Source organism: Aspergillus ruber (assembly GCF_000600275.1).
Source record: "Aspergillus ruber CBS 135680 unplaced genomic scaffold scaffold00051, whole genome shotgun sequence".
In the NCBI taxonomy this organism is placed as follows: domain Eukaryota; kingdom Fungi; phylum Ascomycota; class Eurotiomycetes; order Eurotiales; family Aspergillaceae; genus Aspergillus; species Aspergillus ruber.
The window spans coordinates 30,250-46,205 of NW_024467347.1; the positions used below are offsets into that span (position 1 = coordinate 30,250).

Genomic DNA, 15,956 nt, shown 5'->3' on the forward strand with positions numbered 1-15,956 from the left:
AAAGCAGGTTCTGAAGGGAAAACAACATCTTGCAGAGACCAGCAAGAGATCTTATGCTATCGTGTGATTTGTAGTTTTTGAAGGGGGGAATTGGTAGGAGAAGAGGTAAATAAAATGTATGCCCTTTCCAGGGGTGGCTCTAATTCTTGTACTATAAGGCCCATCCTTATATGTATGCTGCTCGCTCTATTTCTCTTCTCTTTTTTTTTTTTTTTTTCAAAGGTGTTGGCAGAGAGGAGAAAGGCCGGGTGTAGGTTATCCAGACTGCACGAGGCTGATATGGAGCAGAGTGATACTGACTGAGAGTGCTTAGCAATCTATCATACGTCTTTCTAGCTACTCAGGCCGACTATATACCTATTTTTATACAGAAACTATGCATTGAGCCAGGCGCTGAGCGTCCTCGCTAAAGCGGCAGCATCCGGAAGAAGAAAGGTATGACGGTTCGAGAAATTCAGAACTGTATAGGTGTATATTTATATGTACTAGTATGCAGATATGCAGTATGCAGTATGCAAGACAAGATACAAGATGCAGCGGGGTATTTTCCAAAAAGAGTCAACATAAAACAACGAGCACCAGGCCTTCATAAATAGACAAAAATGAGAAGAAACAGCACCAAGCTCCAGAAAAGAAGGCAACGCAACCCAAGCCCAGAGAAGGGGATTAATCCTTCTGTCCTTCATTCTCCACCAACTCTAACACAAGCTGCCCCCTCTCATACTCAGGATGCTGCATGCATATCTTAACCGTATGACCCATCATTGCTCCCGATGCACCAATCATCAACCCACTACCCAGTCCTGCAGCCGGAATTCCCATCCCCATTCCCTGTCCGGACCCTGGCAATGAACTACCGTCGTCAAGGCAGACGACGTTGTGGCCTGGGATCACTTGCCGGAGACGGCCGTTCATTGCGTTACGAACTTCAACAAAATCCTCGTTGAAGAGAATTAGAAATTTACCGTAGAGGCATGCTGTATGTGCGCGACCGACAAATTCCATAACGACGCTTCTACTCACGTCGCCGTGTTTGTTGACGTAGACCGCGCATTCGTTGTATGCGACTAGGAACTCGGAGTCCGAGAGACGGAACATGCCGAGTGGGCGGAGGTTACTGATGCGTTGTGCGATGGAGGAGAGATAGGCCTGTGTATCTGGTTGTTCGGAGTGGAAGTCTGGCACGGACCAGGTTTGCTTCTTGTCAATGGTTAAGATTTCGATACCGCGCTGTGTCGAGATGGCGAGGGAGGAGTGGAACATGTTGATAGCGTAAGACTCGGTGGGGATATAGAACTCGTCGTATTCGCGGAAGAACTCCGTCTGTGAGCGGCGGGTGTGGATGTGCGTGAAGAAGCGGTGTTTAGAGGAGGATGATTTCTGGAGGACGGGCTCGAGGACTTTGAAGGTGGAGGAGAGACCGTCGCGTTTCTTGTACATGATTAGCAGGCGGTCTTTCATGCGGCCCGCGGCAAAGAAGCCGACTTCGCGGCCAGAGAGTTTCTGGGGGGCGCGGCGGGCGGATTCGCTGGAAGGTTGGGAGATGCCGGATGAGGGGCAGACGACATCGAGGTGGTAGGCTACTAGGGAGCGGTCGGAGATAACGAGGAAGGCGTTGAATTCTTCGAATACGGCGATTTGAGTGACTCGCCCGATGGGGATGGCCTACTTTGTTAGTTTTCACTTAGCAAAAGGGTGAGGTGAACATACCCTAACCCAACCACGGGGATCATTATACTCCGATACGTAAACCCCATTGTCCGTTCCAATAGCACACATCATCCGTCCGGGCGGTTGCTGGAAGACAGTAGCACAGTTGACATTGGTTTTGCAAATCGGCAGCGGCCTAGGTCCAGGACCAGCATATTTCTCCTCCACGGATTTGATCGCGCGGTCCAGCGGTGTGCCCTCGATAGTCACACTCTTCGATCCCCCGTGATGGTCAGAGTTCGCGAATGCAGTATCCGCCAACACGCGCAGCCGGAACGGCTCTGCATTCTGGGCATACAGCGCAGCAGCATGTTTCGTTTTCGCTTCGGTGATCATCTCGCACCATTCTGCGCGGCTTTGCGCGGAAAAGGCGTACAGCGTGTACGCCCCGTTCTTACCAAGGTGCTTTATCTTAAAAGGGTAGAGAATCTTGTCGTCCTTTGGACTTTCAAGGACTGTACTCGGGACGAGGGAATTCGTGCTGTTGGTATGTGCTAAAGGATTCGGTCCCATTGCACCCGAGCGCGCAGCATGTGGAGGAGTGACTGTCGAAACGCCACGAACAGACGACTTCACGACTGGATCGTCATTGGTACTTTCGAGAACAAGCAGGTCCATTGGAATAGGCAGCTTAGAGATATCGAAATACTCGAACTTGGCTGTCCTAGATGAATCACGGGCCGTGACGCTCTTCGCCAAGACAAAATAATGGTCGAACAGAATGGCATGCGTATCGACGAGGAATCGGGTTCTCGTTCCTGGTCGCTGCAGGTCACCCCGGAAGATAATTTCGCGACCTAGGTGTTCGAGGTTCAATTCTACCTCTTTCTTCATCTCTGGTCTGAGTTGTAGCTTGGTGGACAGCTCAACAAGATCAACCTTCTTGCTCATTTCCCCGACCTTGTTATCACACTCCAGTGCAACTTGCTTAATCTCCTCCATAGCCTGCGCAAGATTCGACTTCTCCTCCGAATCCTTAACTGTATTCTTATATATCGTCGAGAGCAACAGCGTATACCGCTGAATCCTCGTGATCGGAGCTTTGAGGTACGTATCCCACGACAACCGATGCGACGATTTATGATCACGCGCCTGGTTCAGGAACTGTCTGAAATGCACATTCCGTTCTGACTCCCTGCGGACCAGGAAATTGGCGTACGGGAAAGTCCCCGCATACTCGATGTACGTTGCCTTGGCCTTGCGGATCCATTCGCGGAAGATATCGCTGAAACCAACGATGAACGGGCCCTGTTCTTTCTGCCGGTATTTTAGTTGCGCAAGAAGGAAGTCCTCGTTGGCGCGTTTCACGCTATCGACTCGTCCAAAAACATCGGTTAGGAACTTATTCAGTCGCTTCGGCGTAATGATGGATGGTTGCATGGCTGCTAATTGGTCGCGGTACAGTTCCCGCAGAATATCTAATTGTCCGATATACGCATCTTCCGTGGTGACAATCTCGTGAAGGTTATTCTGGCGGTCGACCTCCTTCTTCGGATATGACTCCCAGACTTCTTTGGGAACTTTGTAAAACGTCACCCAGTCCTCGACCTTCTTTTGAGGCTCCATCATCTGAGCCTTCAGGTTGACCTTCTTCAGCGTCCGCATGCAGTGGTGCGAGTAACAACGGCCAAACACTTCGGACTCCTGCTCGTGCAATCGCGACGAGTAGCATCCTGTTCCTGTGATCTGGAACAATACACCGGAGAGCGTCCCATTGCCGAATTTCACCCACTCCTCGTCCTTAATCAACGCCTCCTCCGCTAACATGTTCTTGATCACACGAGCCGCCAGTGTCTCCGCATCAGCAATGTTCATTGTCGGAACCTTGTGTGTGAAAAGCGCCACAAACGCATCCACGATGGCATGTTCCTTCAGATCCATCTCACCCTCGCTCATCTCCCGAATCCACGCAACAACTGCACTAAGTGCCCAAGGCTCTGCGCATCGCTTGAAATGGTCAGACGACAACTTGGCCGGGTTGAACTTCTTGCGTCGGGCTGCGGGGATCGTAGGGAGATCGAGTAGCGCGGGGTCAGCGTCTTGGGAGAAGGCGTCGGCGCGGAGACCGCCAATCTGTGACTGGCGGACCAGTTCCTGCTGCTGCTTATATTTGATGCGATCTGCGTCGGTCTTGGATCGGATGGGAGGATCGGTGCGGGGCCCGATGGGGTGGGTTGATAGGGAAGTCGAGCGCGGGACCTGCGTCGGGCTGGGCATCGCCGGTTCGTACGAGTCTGGGGTGTAAACCTGCGTTAACTGCGTACGGCTGGGCGGGTCAATTGGCTCTTGGTGACGGTATGTTCCTGCCGGCATCAGATGCGGAGCCACAGTGGCGTTGTCCATTGGCTCAACAGGCGCAGGCGGCAGTGGCCGCATTCCAGGATGGAAGAAGAATTCCCTATGGTCTCCTCTATCCGAACTCTCGCTACCTGAGCGATAGACATCAGCACCTTGAGACAAAGCGACATCACCTTCATCGCCATAGTCAAAGCTCATGCGGCGAGTAAAATCACCAGGCTCTGCAAGGCCGCCAGTCCCGCCAGCGTCCACACGAGCATGGTTGATCGAGTAGCGAGGTTCAATGGGCATGGACTGATATTCATAATCGTCAGAGTAATCACCATGCTCATCAGCGGAAATCTCGGACTCTCGATATGATCCCGAAACCCCTGCCGCAACCCTGTCGTGATAGTCTGCTTCATCGACATATTCAGGTACATCGTAATACTCGTCATGTCCATAGTGCATTTGGGGCGTGTTACCATCGTCATAGCGCGCATAATGATCGTCATGCGGCGAAGGCGCTCGGTCTGAGTAATGAGCTGCATACGCACTGAATATCGAATCATTCGTCTCCCGTCGTGTCCGGTCACGTAGGCGACTCTCCTCCGCTCGTTCTTCCTCCTCCGCCATTTGTAACATTGCCAATCCGGCCGCGGCTTCCGCATCACTCTCGTCACTGTATGCATCGTAGTTCACGTATTGTCCCGTTCCCGTGGCCATGTTGCCATTGGCGTGCCTGTCATCAGAAGCATGCTGGGGCGATGCGATAAGCGTCTCATCAACCTCTTCCTCAATCGGCTGTGGATGTCCAGGACGCGACTCTCCTGCATTATGTCGTCCCGCCAAGCCAATCCGCCCGTCCATCACAGCAGCCTCAACCTCCTTCATCAAGTCATCATAGTTCATCTCCTCTTCTGGTCCAGCATGAAAACCACCTATTCCACTTGTACCAGCCAGAGGGGCCGGCGCTGCATCGAGATCCGTCTCCACTGGGGGACCGGGCAAAGGACGGGACTGTGGATGCCGTGTCAAGGTATCTGTCCGACGGGGCGATTGCTGTCCTGGCGGTGTTGGCAGGGACCGCCCGGAAGCGGGACGAGAGAAGCTGGGCCGTTTTGCAAATATATCATCGGTTGGGGTGGAATGCGCTGGAGGCTCTGGAGGTAGTTCGTTGTAGGTGGTCGGTGCGGTGCGACGAGGGGATTGTGGTACGTAGCCGGCTCCTTGCGATCCACGGGAGTATGAACGCGATGATATTGAGCCTAGACTAGTCGCAGTAATAGAATCTCTCGAGGCATAAGCAGTGCTACTGGAGACCGGAGACGCGGAGGTTGTGCTGTAGGCCAGTTGCGATGGCGCTGCAGTACCCGACCCATATAAACCATCAGCTGAACCAGCCGAATATGACGGACGGCTTCCATAGGGATGGTCTGGCCCGCGGGGAGGCGGCGGGGGCGGTATTTGCTGAGAAGGGAACCCGAAGGATAGCGGAGTCGAGGGAGTCTGTGCGTAGGGTGATGCGATAGTACTAGGCTGGCGTTGGACATTCTGCGAACCCCCATACCCAGCGAGACTGCCTGGCTGGTATGCTGCTGGATTGTACGGCTGGTGACCACCAGCATTGCTGCCTGTGTAGAGCGTGCCCGAGCTCGAGTAGTTTACGTTGTTGAATCCGAACTGCGACGGGGTCGGTGGGAGGGCAAATTCTTGGGGATTGTAAGGGCGCGAGGTCGAGATGGATGGCGCATACTGATATCGAGACGAGCCCTGCGATAGATTCCGGCCGTGAGAGGTTCGAGGGGAGGTCCCTGCTCCATACCGGTCCTCCCAGTCATCGGCACCCTGTGTTTCACCATTAACACCTCCGCCATATCTTGTCTCCCAATCCATTGTCCGCGAGGATTGTAGACGGGGCGAGTTGAAGAAGCCAGCGTCGTCTCCGGCGTCGTAACTGGGCATTCGTTGAAGCGGGGGTGGTTGGGTCTGTTGGGAGGTATAGAGTTCGTAGCGACTCGGAGAGGCGGCCTGGCGGCCACTCGAATACGACATGGTCGCTTATTAAATCCAGCGCAATCGGAATGGAAAGGAGTAGAGGTAGGAATGGCGAAAAGAACGAGGGATGAGGGCGATTGAGGGGAGAACTGCGTGGGCTTTTCCCGGTCGCCCTACAGAGGATCGGGCTCGGGTGTGTGTTGTGCGTGCGTGTCGAGAATAGACACTTCACTGGAGATAGTTAAAAAGATAAGGACCGAATAAAGATACCACAATAACTGGACGAGGAAGAGCCTCATGCGGAGGTCGTCAACACACAGAAGAGAGAGGGAGGGGGAGAGAAAGGGAGGGATAACAAGAGACAGGACGATGTTCTCTTCTGTAGTCCGTCTCCTCCACACGCGGCTGTGCACAGAAATGACGCGGATCCAGCAGAGCGGGACAACGGTGGTGTGGCTGTTACAGTATTTATTGAACAGAGATGGAGCATTCAATCTCACTATACCAAGGGTGCTATAGCTATGCAAGTACTAGTACTTGTTGACACACCATAATCACCGCCACACCCAGGTACCGGTACATATGTCCACTGCGTCGGGCAGAATACGAACCAGTGACCCATGTGAATTGCCTGGTCTCCCTTGTCACTATTCCGTGTTCTTGTTTTCAATTGTCTTGCCATGTAACTGCGTCTCAAAGTCGAGCATCGCGCCTTCCCCCTTCCTTGGCCGTTTCTATAGGCGGACAGGATAAGCATGTCAATTCTCACTGCAATTCCTCTCCCACGCTGCCAAGGGGATACTCCCCACCATTGACTCGTATCCTGCTGCTGCCCGCTCTTCGGTACCAGGGTGCATATGATGCCAGCCATTGACAAAATAGCAATAGAAAATAGCCATCATAGCCGCAATAAAATGTGCCGGAGATCCACCATCTGCATAAAATCGTGATATATTATTAGAAAAGTATCAGAAAAAAGAAAACATAGAGATCCCTTAACCAGCCGGGAAATACTCCCGAGGTATCGTCAGAGTAACTGAGATCAGCCGGCGTTGCGTGGGAGTCAGTATAAATAGGCCAGTCATGGTGTTTGAGATAGATTATTTCCCGTCATAGATTTGGTCCGGCAACAACGTGAATTCTCCCTTCTTCAACTCTTGCTCGTCGACGTGATCGGGCTTGATATATCGTGCTGTCAAGGCAAATCGCAGTTTCTTGTCGGGAACAACCGAATGCTAGACGGTCAGCAAAAGCAATATACAGAGCAATGGCACATACCTCGTAGTACTTTTGAAGGTTTTCACCATGCATCACGACCAAGTCGCCATGATTCAACGTCAGCTTGATAGTTGGAGACGCTTCTCCATTTCTGCTATGCTTGAGTAGGGCCGCTCGACGCAAGGTATCGTAGCCGTCCTTCGTAATTTCCCCGGTTTCGAATTGCTCCTTGAGTGTCCGTCGTTCACTCTCAAACTGGCAACCTTGCAAAACGGGGTCATCCTCGAGAAGCTTTCTGGCTTTACTAAAACCATGGTAGTGTTTGTACTTCATCCGAATGTACATAGTGGCCGTTGCGCCCAATGAAAGCGTAGAGATTGTAGGGCCGAGTGACGATTCCCCATCATCATGATACTGAACAAGTCAGCGACGTGCACTTTCCGGAGAGTCAAAGGACCTACACCGATTTTCATGTCCTCAAAGTAGCCCAACATGAGCAGCTCGTTTGGTAGAAAGTATGAATCGGCCGTGTCTACAACCGCTTTCTCGGTTGCCCAACTCAAACGGCCCAATGCTCGTAAGATCTCATCAGGTGCCTCACTAAAACCTTTAGAGTCCACGGAAACCACGTATTTATACGGCATTCCCTATTCAATCAGTGGCTATTTTAATAGCATACAGCATTTGCAACTCACAAAGTTAACAGCAAAGTGTGCAGTAAGCGTCCCAGGCACTCTAAAGCGTCAGCTCAATACCAATGTGAGAGCGAAGTGGACTCACCGACACTTTGCTGTAAAGGATATCGTCGCAGCCCTAGGTCAGAAGCCTGAAGCTGGTGGAATAGGTCGTTGGGTCCGTTTGTGCGATTGTTAATGGCCTTATTCGAGACAAAATGGGTGACAGACCCTACACCCGGTATACGATAAGTGAGCTTTCGATATGGGCGTAATGAAGAATCGTCGACTTCTGGAGTCATGAACTTGCGATCGAAGAAAAGGGCTCGTTTGATTGGGCCCAGCTCGAAATCATCTATAACTGAGCGTAAAGAGACAGGTTGAATATTCATCGTCTTCTCAAATGAGCAAGCATTGCAGTCTGGTCCAGTAGTAACATCATCTGTGCATTTCCAGCCTCTCCAGAATCTGCGTGATATGCACTTGGAGCATTGGGGACATACAATTCCTCTCCAAGCTATCCGTGAGGCGCTGGTATCACCTTCATGCTCGTTTATCGTAGCCAGCAGGTCGGGGACCAAACTGTAGTGTGGTTGTAAACTTAGGTCCGGGCCTGCCCGATAATTAAGGAGGTCCGGATGAAAGGTAAGACACACCGGGGGAACTGAGCCATCAATGGTCCAGAAGGATTTACAAGATGGTTGAAGGCACATCCAACCTTCGTTATATATGCGTGTGCTGAATTTGGAGCACTCCAAGCACTGCACCCTCTCAGGCTTGATGTTCACCCGTTGCTCAATGGGCGATGGTGGTGGGGAATCTTTTTCTGCCCACCAGCTTTTGTTCTCGAGGTCAATCTTTTCGAAGCGTACCTTTCCTCCAGCTTTTCCACCAACTCTCTCAAACCAGATATCCGTCACGCGAAAGTAGGCCATCACGTTGTATCGATGGGGAAGCTTTTTGCCTAGAAGAACGTTACGGTTCCCTACAACGTCAGCAGTCTCTACTTCGCTTGTGAAGATGTCTTACCTATAATTATACCGACCGGGACATTATGTTCCTTGCTATTTATAATGCTGGTTATGAAACAACTTTCGTCTTGGTCTTTGAGGAGAACCAAGTTTCCGTCTGCATCTTTGGTACATCCACCGCCACTAGTAGGGTTAGACGGAAGCTATAAGCCAAAGACGGTATACTTACACTCGAGTAATGATGACTTCCTCACCGATATAAGAACGTATGCCGCAATCAGCATCCACGAGAAAGCCCCAGCAAAAACCACCACTATGATATACCCCGCCTTGAACTGACCGAAACCAAGGAAGTGCATCACATAGCTCAGGTCTAGTCTGATGTTTATCAATTACCAATACCATGCTGAAGTAGGTCGGAGTGACCAACCTCAGCCCACGCTGGTGGCTCGCCATCAACTGGTGGCGCAGATTCAAGGTCGACAGCTATTTCTGCTGCTTGTATTCTGATGGGTGAATCTTTCACAGATTAGCACGTTTGTGTCCAATTATTATTTAGAGTGATTGACTGGCATACTAGGAGCGGCCTTTCGGGCTCTGGTTACACGACCACCCGCTTTAATAGGCCCAGATGGACCAGATGGACTGCGCGGCTTCCTGGCTGGCCTTGCCATATCTCTATAGCCGCTTTACGGAAGTAGTGGGTTAGAAGGGCTAGTAGATATGGCCTCTCTTCTGACGAAGCCTGGGAATATAAGAGACGAAACGAGCAGCAAAAGGTCGCTCAAGATGGCATCATTTCATGTGGATATATAGACTGTTCTCAGTCACGATTGATCAAGCAACGTGGATGAGAGGATAAAACAACAAGAGTACGATGATACAGGTGGCTTCAGGAAGTTGAGAAGGTGAGGGTCTCGTGACTGTTGATCACGTTCTCTAATCCGAAAAGGGAAAGCGAGCATTCAACCTTTGAATTGCACAATGCTTGTTGATAAGAGATACATAGTAGCTGGTACAATAAGATAGCTCGAGTTATTGCTAATATTACTTGATATTATTTTTCATTGTTGCTTGAGAGCATTGTTTGGTGCTCCAAGGTGCAAATATATATATCTACAAATGCGGCTGCAATGGATCACTTCTGGAACCGTTCGCGAACGGACGAACCATATGATCGAGTCTTCTACTACAGTCACTTAATACTCTGAGGATCCTTCTGGAACCTAAGAATCGCTGTTTGAGGAAATTTCTTCCACTAACTTACGCCTTTTGGATGATGATGCAATGCTTGTACTGTTTGCCATGTTTGCCAAAATGCATTGTCAGGCTTTGCGGGGTGACCGCCTTCCTTCTACGGACGCCGTACCTGTTGCAGGCGACGTTTCCCCCCTCTTTACCCGTAGTTATACTCCGGAGTATGCAATTAATGTAGAACATCATGCATACAGCAAACATCGCGTCGTGAAAGCATTGAGATAGTACATTAGTGCCGCAGAAAGACAAAGAAACCCTGCATAATTGAGTTGGCGCTTATGACGACTCAGCACCCAACTCCGAATCCTCGGGTAACCGAGTGGCGTTCTCCTGAGCTAAAAGAAACAAATCTCGGCCGTGTATGGGGACATTATGGGCCTCAGGGACATCCGCATCGGCTTTCCCTTGCTCCTTCTTCCATGGAACCCGTTCTCTACCCAAGAGACATATTACTTGTACGTAAGTATGTACAAGTACTTAAGGTTGTGTGGGGACGGTGGAGTGCAGGGACATTAACTCAAAAAACGCCCTCGGCTATTTCAGGCTTTTCCGCAATCCGCAGCCTGGCCGAGGGCTGTTTCGGGGGTCATCGTTTTGAAATGGCCGCGGAACTGATGGCGGGCCACTGGCAATGACAAGAGTACAGGCGCTTTTAAAATGGAGCCAGCAAATAACCCCCCCGTAACCGCGATTTCTTCCCGGCCATATAAAGACGATTCCCCGCATCGCATCTGCCGAAGATCCCCAACTTGCTTTTCTCCTCCTCATTTCTTCCTCTTCTCTTATGCTTCCTTCATCTTATTCTTCGAAACAATCTACATATATTTCAGTTGTTGATTTTGCCCAATTTTTCCATTAGCGCCGATACTTTATTTCGTACCTTTTAATCTCCGTCAATAAATCTCCGCACCGCCAATATGGTCTTTACACCTCCCGCTTGGGCCCCCAAGCTCCCTGAAGTCCCGGACAATATCCCAGTCAGCGAGCTCATGCTCAATGAATCCTATGGCCGGTATCCCCTGAACCAGGCCCGCGACCCTTTTACCTGCGGTTTCACAGGCAAGTCGTACTCCGCATCGCAGGTCGTGGACCGGGTCGAGCATTTGGCTCGGGGATTGGCGAAGGAGCTGGGCTGGAAGCCTAATGAGGGCTCGGAATGGGATAAGGTGTTGGGTATTTTCTGTTACAATACGGTATGTTTCTGCGACAATCCTGGAAAAAGAACCGAGCTAATCGTATTTTGCGACAGATCGATACCCTGCCTCTGTCCTGGGCTGTCCACCAGTTGGGTGGTCTGGTGACCCCCGCTAACGCCGTTTACTCGGGCCCTGAATTGAAGTACCAATTGCAGGATGCAAAGCCCAAGGCCCTGTTTACGTCTACTCCTCTCCTCTCCACAGCTCTCGAGGCTGCGTCGTTGGCCAATTTCCCGAAGGACAAGATCTACCTGATCGACTTGCCGCCACAGATGGGCCACTCAAAGGCGCCTTCTGGATACAAGACATTAGCTCAGATTGAGGAGGCGGGCAAATCTCTACCCAAGGTTGAGAAGTTGAATTGGAAGGCTGGAGAGGCTGCTCGTCGGACGGCTTTCCTTTGCTACTCTAGTGGTACTTCTGGTTTGCCTGTATGTCGCATGAAGCCATGGTCAAAAGGACAAAAACTGACAACTATAATAGAAAGGTGTTATGATTTCTCACCGGAATGTCATCGCCAACGTTATTCAACTCACGTCGTATGAGAAGAAATACCGCCAATCTATCACCCCCGCTGGGAAGCCGCTCTACACCGATGTTTCGCTTGGTCTTCTCCCTCAGAGCCACATTTATGCGCTGGTGGCGACTTGCCATACTGGCGCCTACCGTGGTGACCAGACTGTTGTGCTGCCCAAGTTTGAGATGAAGTCATACCTCGAATCTATCCAAAACTTCAAGATATCTTGTCTCTTTGTGGTATGTACGGTCCTAGATGCGACAAGAGAAGATGCTAATCCATTCGCAGGTTCCTCCAATCATCATCAATATGCTTCGGAACAAGGACCAGTGTGCCAAGTTTGACCTGAGCTCTGTTTCAAGCTTGTACACCGGGGCAGCACCACTGGGCCCGGAAACGGTTGATGAATACCTCAAGCTCTACCCCAGCGTGACTATCAAGCAAGCATACGGTCTCACAGAGACATCGACTGTTGTCTGCTCCACTCACCCCAAGGACTTCCTGGTGGGCTCATCTGGCTGCTTAATGCCCGGCGCGGAAGTTCGCATCTTGTCTCCCGAAGGCCAGGAAATCACATCCTATGATACACCTGGTGAATTGGTCGTCCGCAGCCCCAGTGTCGTCTTAGGCTATCTGAACAACGACAAGGCCACCAAGGAGACCTTCCGTGACGGATGGATGCACACTGGTGACGAAGCCGTCGTCCGCCAGAGCCCGGAGACCAAGTCCGAGCACATCTTCATTGTCGACCGCATAAAGGAGTTGATCAAGGTCAAGGTATGTACCTACCATCGGATCAATAATGAGGTAGAACAGCAACTAATCGTCTACAGGGCCTGCAAGTTGCCCCCGCCGAACTCGAAGCCCACATCCTCACCCACCCTGCCGTCGGCGACTGCGCCGTTGTCGCCATTCCCGACGACGCAGCAGGCGAAGTCCCCAAGGCCATCGTCGTCAAGTCTGCTGAAGCTGGTCCCGACGATGCAGCAACCACTCAGGCGATCAAGAAGCACGTCGAGGAGCACAAGGCTCGACACAAGTGGCTCAAGGGCGGTATCCGGTTCGTCGAAGCTATTCCCAAGAGTCCTAGTGGGAAGATTCTGCGGAGACTGCTTAGGGACCAGGAGAAGGAAGCTCTCAGGAGGAGCGGCCCTAAACTGTAGATTTCTTTGCTTCTGGTTTGCTGTTTCGAGATATACACTGGTTGTTTTCATGTGCACTTTTGACTTTGGCATGTGCCTTGTAGATAGTTTTATTGATTTGGATATAATTAGACGATTCAAGATATTTTCTACAGCATTTTGCGAGTAAAGTAGAAAAAGAGCAGTTGTACTGTTTATTTGGTGGCATGTTTGCAGTGTTTGCTCCGCGGGGAGAATGAATTTCTAAGCGGAGTATTGATTTTTTCTATAGCCTCTCACTCACTTACATCTTGTGTATTATCTCTATTATTTCTGTTTGTATATATTTAGGAACAGGAAATCTCAGAAAACAGAGCCAAACACAAATAACCAAAACCACACCCCCTACACCCAATTTAGCATTACCCTCAAAAAAGTTTCATCATGTCCGTCAACGACCACCACGAAGAAGAAGACGCCTACCTCCAAGCCGAAGACGCCGAAGAAATCGTCGAACGCGATGAAGACCACCCTATGGAGTCCGACGATGAAGGCGAAGACCAAGACAACGAAGGCGACCAAAATATGGACTTCGAGCCTCAAGAAATCGTCCTCCAAAACGATTCCCTCGCGCACTTCGACCACCACAAAGACTCCCTCTTCTGCATCGCCCAGCACCCAGTCCACAATAACATCGTGATTACGGGTTCGGGTGATGATAGTGCGTTTATTTTTGATTCTACGCCGACGCAGGAACGGCCCGTGCTACCTGCGAGTTATGAGTCTGATCCGCAGCCGCGTGCGGAGAGGAAAGGTCTTGAACCGCTTGCGAAGCTAGACGGGCATAGTGATACAGTGAATGCGGTTGCGTTTACGGAGCCGAAGGGCGAGTATGTGGTTACGGCGGGGTTGGACGGGAAACTGCGTGCGTGGCGGGATAGTTCTGCGGGTAGAAGTGGGACGGGGTGGGAGTTTGTTGCGGAAGCGCAGGAGGTAGAGGAGATTAACTGGGTTGCTGTGTGTCCCTGTGAGGAGGGGGATGAGGAGAAGAAGAATGTTGTTGCGTTTGGAGCGAATGATGGGAGTGTGTGGGTGTTTAGGGTTGATGTTGAGGATGCGGCGCAGCCGGTTGCAATTGTGCAGTCATTTTTCATGCATACCATGGCTTGTACAGCTGGTGCTTGGACGCCGGATGGGAAGCTTTTGGCGACAGTTTCGGAGGATGGGACGTTTTATGTGTATGATGTGTTTGGGGCTGCGGCTGCGGTTGGGATTTCGTACTCGCCTGGTAGCAGTGCGGTTGTTGGGTTGACACCTGAGGACCAGCGATTTGCTGTTGACGGGGGGTTGTACTCTGTTGCTGTTGCGCCGTCTGGTGCGTTTGCAGCTGTTGGTGGTGCTGAAGGTCATATCAAGGTCGTTGGTCTTCCGCGTCTCCCGTCATCTCCTGCTGCTGCGTCGTCGTCCAAGGCCAAGACCAAAGCTTCCACTCCGCAGTCCTCGACCGGTGCTTCCGCGGCAGGCACTCTCCTCGCCTCTCTGCAAGCCCAGACAGACGGTATCGAAACCCTCTCCTTCTCCTCCCCGCCACTGAACTTCCTCGCCGCGGGCTCCGTCGACGGAACCATCGCCCTCTTCGACACAGCCCACCGCTTCGCCGTCCGTCGCCACATCAAAGAAGCTCACGAGGCCACCGCCGTCGTCAAGGTTGAGTTTCTGCAGAGCCGGACACCCGGTTCCGCCCAGGCCACGGGCCAACCGCTCGGCCGTCCTTCGCCGCTTGTATCTGCTGCAACGGGCCAGTCGCGTTCGTGGCTGCTTACGACTGTTGGGCTGGACGGTGTTGTGAGACGGTGGGATGCGCGCGGTGGTACTGCCGCTGCTGGACAGGGGTTGTTGAATGAGTGGAAGGGTCATGCTGGCTTGATGGAGAATACGGAGGGAGAGCAGAGTGGGGGAATTATGGGCTTTGTGCAGGGGGGTGATGGGAAGAGGATTGTTACTGCTGGGGATGATGGGGTTGCATTGATTTTTGAAGAATAAACAGTTATGCTGAGTTTATATTATTATTTGTTATAGATGTGATGGACCAACCATATGCGAATGAATTATGCTTACACTTATGTTATCGCTACGAGTATCTCGGCCATACACTAGGCTGTAGTAAATTGAAAAAAAAAAAAAAAAAAAAAAAAAAAAAAAAAAAAATTCATGCAAACATAATACACTATATACACCCGACAAATCAATCACCCAAGCGCCGTCTGTAGCGGATAAGCCTCTCTACCCTGGAGTCCAGACAAGATGTGCAGTCCACACCATCCCGGGCTGAGTCCACGAGAGATTATCATTCAATCTAGGGTATTAATCTCCTCCACATGTCGGTCAATCTAATCTAGCCCATCCGGTTCCGGTTTGTTTTGTATTCCGTTCTACACCTCAACTTTTCGGTGCTGCATCTAGTGGTGGCCCTCCCCATGATGATGCTCATCCTTCAAAAAGAAATGCTCATAAGCACAGTATCCCGCAAACGCAACGCTCGCAATCCCAAATCCCGGGAAAAGCCCCTTGAAGCGGTTGAATCGGCTGAACGGGCCGGTGTATCTCCAGATTTCGCTGTATTTGTTAGCATTAGCTTGTATTTAGACTGTCTTCGGATGATTTGGGGTTGGAGCATGGGAGGGATTAAAGCTGTGGAAACGAGGAGCAGGGGAAGGGACGTACTTGCGAGCCCAGGGGTCTCTTTTGGCGTAGACGGAGCGGGGGGAGGCGGCGCGCTTGAATTCGCTGATGTCGAAGCCGGTGGGGTTGGCCATGGTTGCGGTGTGGGTGCGGTAGTTTGTGTTGTGTTAAGAGATAGGTGAGAGAAGAAGGACAGAAACTGCGATCCTCACGCGTTCCGGCAGCAATTGCGACAATAGAGGTATACAGGATCCTAGGAATAAACGGCGAAGTGAAGCTACGGAAGTTGAGTGAGAACGGGCTTGGCGCGCTAAACCTGATACAGCGAATATAGG

General features: G+C 51.2%; 4 protein-coding genes across 4 annotated transcripts; 1 reads left to right on the top strand and 3 right to left on the bottom strand.

Moving 5' to 3' along the window:
• Window positions 1-666: 666 nt before the first annotated feature.
• Window positions 667-6,042, bottom strand: EURHEDRAFT_382040 (putative Rho guanyl nucleotide exchange factor; the record flags this gene model as incomplete). Its single annotated transcript, XM_040779488.1, has 2 exons — window positions 667-1,665; window positions 1,711-6,042. 2 exons carry the CDS (start codon window positions 6,040-6,042, stop codon window positions 667-669), a joined length of 5,331 nt encoding a protein of 1,776 aa, XP_040634043.1.
• A 1,043-nt stretch (window positions 6,043-7,085) lies between these two features.
• On the bottom strand, window positions 7,086-9,522 carry EURHEDRAFT_382041 (uncharacterized protein; the record flags this gene model as incomplete). The annotated part of the gene is made up of 9 exons (XM_040779489.1): window positions 7,086-7,220; window positions 7,264-7,617; window positions 7,665-7,850; window positions 7,899-7,936; window positions 7,984-8,862; window positions 8,907-9,031; window positions 9,078-9,226; window positions 9,279-9,367; window positions 9,426-9,522. 9 exons carry the CDS (start codon window positions 9,520-9,522, stop codon window positions 7,086-7,088), a joined length of 2,052 nt encoding a protein of 683 aa, XP_040634044.1.
• Window positions 9,523-11,022: 1,500 nt separating this feature from the next.
• On the top strand, window positions 11,023-14,982 carry EURHEDRAFT_519220 (acetyl-CoA synthetase-like protein; the record flags this gene model as incomplete). The annotated part of the gene is made up of 6 exons (XM_040786764.1): window positions 11,023-11,298; window positions 11,355-11,732; window positions 11,785-12,057; window positions 12,107-12,595; window positions 12,652-12,977; window positions 13,377-14,982. 6 exons carry the CDS (start codon window positions 11,023-11,025, stop codon window positions 14,980-14,982), a joined length of 3,348 nt encoding a protein of 1,115 aa, XP_040634045.1.
• Window positions 14,983-15,147: 165 nt separating this feature from the next.
• EURHEDRAFT_417509 (NADH dehydrogenase [ubiquinone] 1 beta subcomplex subunit 3) lies at window positions 15,148-15,886 on the bottom strand. The gene is made up of 2 exons (XM_040783216.1): window positions 15,664-15,886; window positions 15,148-15,555 (listed from the first exon to the last, which is right to left on the bottom strand). The coding sequence occupies exons 1-2, from the start codon at window positions 15,753-15,755 to the stop codon at window positions 15,399-15,401; spliced, it is 249 nt and encodes an 82-aa protein (XP_040634046.1). The 5' UTR covers window positions 15,756-15,886; the 3' UTR covers window positions 15,148-15,398.
• Between the last annotated feature and the right edge of the window lie 70 nt (window positions 15,887-15,956).

Bases quoted from the DNA above. Each gene is read 5' to 3' on its own strand.
- EURHEDRAFT_417509 (XM_040783216.1), bottom strand. From the start codon at position 15,755: ATGGCCAACCCCACCGGCTTCGACATCAGCGAATTCAAGCGCGCCGCC. The intron at 15,556-15,663 runs GTACGTCCCTTC...TAACAAATACAG, and splicing joins AGAGACCCCTGGGCTCGCAA to CGAAATCTGGAGATACACCG.